General features: G+C 35.0%; 1 protein-coding gene across 1 annotated transcript; it reads right to left on the bottom strand.

Moving 5' to 3' along the window:
* Nucleotides 1–573: 573 nt before the first annotated feature.
* Nucleotides 574–2,265, bottom strand: LOC131859606 (patatin-like protein 2). Its single transcript, XM_059213555.1, has 8 exons — nucleotides 2,134–2,265; nucleotides 1,974–2,040; nucleotides 1,740–1,840; nucleotides 1,574–1,639; nucleotides 1,230–1,451; nucleotides 932–1,107; nucleotides 730–837; nucleotides 574–637 (listed from the first exon to the last, which is right to left on the bottom strand). Exons 1-8 carry the CDS (start codon nucleotides 2,263–2,265, stop codon nucleotides 574–576), a joined length of 936 nt encoding a protein of 311 aa, XP_059069538.1.
* Nucleotides 2,266–3,565: the final 1,300 nt, after the last annotated feature.

The following is a 3,565-nucleotide window of genomic DNA, read 5'->3' on the forward strand; positions in this document are numbered from 1 at the left end:
CTTAACATTCTCATCTCGAAATATTTCTCCCCATTATTGTTGTTCCCGCCACTTTGCTTCCGAGATTTTACGAAAGGAATTTGCAAGCACACAAATATGTTTCCAAGATGGTAGAGGGGAATCATCACTATTCAATAGCTCTGCACTGCGGACTGAACATGAATGATCTGATGTTAAGTGATTGACATTAAGCTTTCTGTTGATTAAAAAATTTGGATAAAATAAGAAATTTTAATTTTTTTTTTTGTCAAATTTGAATCGTTTTAAATGAATCTATTATTTATAAAACTAGTTGAACAAACATAATAAGGATAAGACTGGATACCCTCAATTTCTGATTTCTTATCATAATTGATTGATCAAGTATTAAATGTTTTAGGCATCCAAATAATACTGACTTCAAATCTTCTATAATTAAAAATATTATTAAAAACCAAACAAAAATCATAATAACATCTATACTCTTTAATCCAACGATAATACAAACCATTCCCCGAATACAGTGTTATCAGTAAAGAATACAATAATAAGACAATTCCTTGAAGATGCCCAACTAAGTGTTGTAGGGAACGTTTATGCATCCACTCCAAGCACTTTTGGAATGAATATAAAACTTACATTGCCTTGTTGTCCACAACTGCAATGCTATTAATATTTGGAGAACATAAAATAATAATTTAGCTATAAAAAAAAAACACAGTGAAATGACATCTATTAGTTGGCAAAAACACAGCTAAATCTTGAATTGCTGTATTTACCACTACATAAATCAGCTGTGCAGAAGATGCGCTCCGTTTATCCCTCAACTTCTTCTCCTTGGAGAGTCGTTCAGCCATTCTGGCAAGTGGAAATATTAGTTATGGTGAGAACAAAATGATAGGAAACTAGGATCTGAAAATACAAGGAAGAGTTAGAGAGTTATGGGAGATACTTAGTCAATGCCATCCTGTTTGTGTAGTCGTTCTTCACTGTCTCAGGACGCCCAGTCTCCAAATTTAAACTTCTAACAGGCTTATCCAATAGTTCCTGGCCTTTCTTCACAAGATTCCTCAGGTTCTCATCCGTACTGAGGTCCATCTTTGCTTCGCTTACTTTTAGTTGCCATTCCTACAGTATGAAAGCCCACATGTTAACCATACAGAAAATTACAGCAGAAACATGGTCTGTAGAATTATAGATCTAGAGGCCTTATCGTTTCAAGGAACATTATTGGAAACTATGAAAAAGACCTGGATTCTAAGATAGTTTTCTTTGACATGATGGAGCATCAAAGCTGTATGAATGTTGACCATGTCTGAACTTGCATTCATGATAGATTCTATGAGAGGCGTTCTTCCATCGTGAGTAATCCACTTCAAGCTTCCCCATGTGGCAGCCTTTTTTGCGTCCCATTCAATACCCTCTTCTAATCCCGTTCCAAGAGAAAGTACAACAAAGTGGTCAAGGTGCTCCTGTAAATAACAACCTCTGGTTAACATAGTTGAGCTTCTAATTAATATTTCCCAGCATCAAGCATTCGTTTTATATGAGATGTTTATTCTAAATAGTATCAAAATACAATACAATACAATACCTTTTTGTCGACTATTCTTGTATCCTGATGAACTGCTCGAGTGACTAAGTTCATTGCTATCAAGGTCTGCATAATTAGAAAATTGTTGTGAGAACCTTATAATAGTTTATTGATGTGAAATAAAAATCTGATCAAAATCTCTACTCATAATACAAGCAGGCATTACAGGATTATTAGCCGCTACTCCTCCATCTACTAAGTTAAAAACTTGGGTCTTTCCGTCACTGGAATTTGTTGTAAACTGGTGAGATGGAAAATAGGTAGGAGCTGCAGTTGTGGAGAGGCATACGTCCATTAGATGTGGATTCTTCAGCGGATCTACTTTCGCCTGCACATATCATCGTAAGAATCATCCTCGTCTATTCTTCATCTTCATTGGCTAACATTGTGGTGATGAGACCTCCAGTGCTGGTACCTGCCATTATATTGAAATAATCTGCTAGTCTGGCATCTTCCCCATCCAATTTCTGATAAAAACGAAGCATTTCAGTAAGTAATACATTTGTGCAAATAAAACTATATGAATTGTGCAGCAAAAGAATACAATTTATAAACTGTACCTGCAACTGGTGCTCTAAGAATTTGAGTAATTGCACAGGAATAAGACCTCGTACTCCTCCTCCATCGACACTCAGGATTCTAGCACCCACGTCCCCCGAGACATCGATTGGAAGAAGCTCCTGATTCGACATCGATTGCAAGAATTGGAAGAATGTATGGACAGACTTACAAGGAATTAGCTATATTGAATTTGCCCCTACAATAACTATGCATATATAGAGGATAGATGGAGCTTACGAGCACATGGTACATGGCTCTATATAAAAACATGTTAAATAATCATTATCCATCGGTCTGCGAGCAGCCCGAAAATGCCATAAACAAAGCTTTCTTTTCACGTCTCCACCTTATCATCATCGAGAATTTAAATTAAAGTATGTTTAATGTGACATTACACTGTTCTCGGGTCTTTTTCGTTTCCTAGCCGTCGGCTATCTGGTAAAAAATATTTTGCCGAATTACACGATGTGTCGTGTTTCAATTTTATTTGACGTATAAAGTGGGACAGTTACGTGTTTCCTTAAAAATTACCTTGATGCCATGTATTCCTATTAAGATGAATCATGCGCACTATATATTTTAGTCTTTAGCATTTGAAGTCGAGTAAATTGATATAAACATGATTAATGATGCCTATTTTAGTCTTTAGGATAAATGAAATTATTTTGTAGCTTCTCCTAATTTCACAATATAGTAATACAAGAAAATTTTTATTTACAAGAAGTTCTCTATATGTATACACTAGTAAACTATCATGAAATGTTGATCCAACTCTCTCTCTATATATATATATATATATATATATGATGTTCATTGAATTTGAATATACATTTAGTTGTTGGAACATTGTAGAATTAAGTACTTGTATTTAGATTAATTTTGAATAGCCACACGATTGTTAATAGAACTAACAAATTGAAGATCAACAAAATAAAATTAATAGGGTTTACCTCTAAGAGTGTGCTGCGTAGCTATAAAAAAGGCATGCAACCCTCTTTTTATCCTTCTTTCTTCCTTCACTTTGTAACAAACCATCCATCCGACCCCTCAAAAAAATTAAAACACCCCTTTTAACCTTTACCTCAAGTGTCCTAAATGCAACCAAAGGCACATTGGTTGGGATATCAAAAATTGCCTAACAACCTTAATTTTCTCAATTTACCCCCTATTAGAATTGACTTCCGAGGTAGCCTAAGAGATACAAATTTTCTACACATTTAAGAAACCCAAAATAATGTTAACAACGGGGCAAAGGCTCTTGCTTTAGTGTTTGGGAGAAGATTGGCAATCAAATACAGAGTTAGGAATCTTAACATAGACGGGGACTTTATGTATATGATCTTTGCACTTAAAAAGCTAGACGCTCCAAGCTGGAAAATTAGGTGTATTAAGTACGAGTCTTGGAGTTTATTACTAGTGTTTGAAGCATAA

This window comes from Cryptomeria japonica, chromosome 2 (assembly GCF_030272615.1).
Source record: "Cryptomeria japonica chromosome 2, Sugi_1.0, whole genome shotgun sequence".
In the NCBI taxonomy this organism is placed as follows: Eukaryota; Viridiplantae; Streptophyta; class Pinopsida; order Cupressales; family Cupressaceae; genus Cryptomeria; species Cryptomeria japonica.

Coding starts and splice junctions, on each gene's coding strand:
- LOC131859606 (XM_059213555.1), bottom strand. CDS start 2,265: ATGTCGAATCAGGAGCTTCTTCCAATCGATGTCTCGGGGGACGTGGGT. Junction 2,041..2,133: donor TCTTAGAGCACCAGTTGCAG/GTACAGTTTATA, acceptor CGTTTTTATCAG/AAATTGGATGGGGAAGATGC. Junction 1,640..1,739: donor GAGTAGCGGCTAATAATCCT/GTAATGCCTGCT, acceptor CTAATTATGCAG/ACCTTGATAGCAATGAACTT.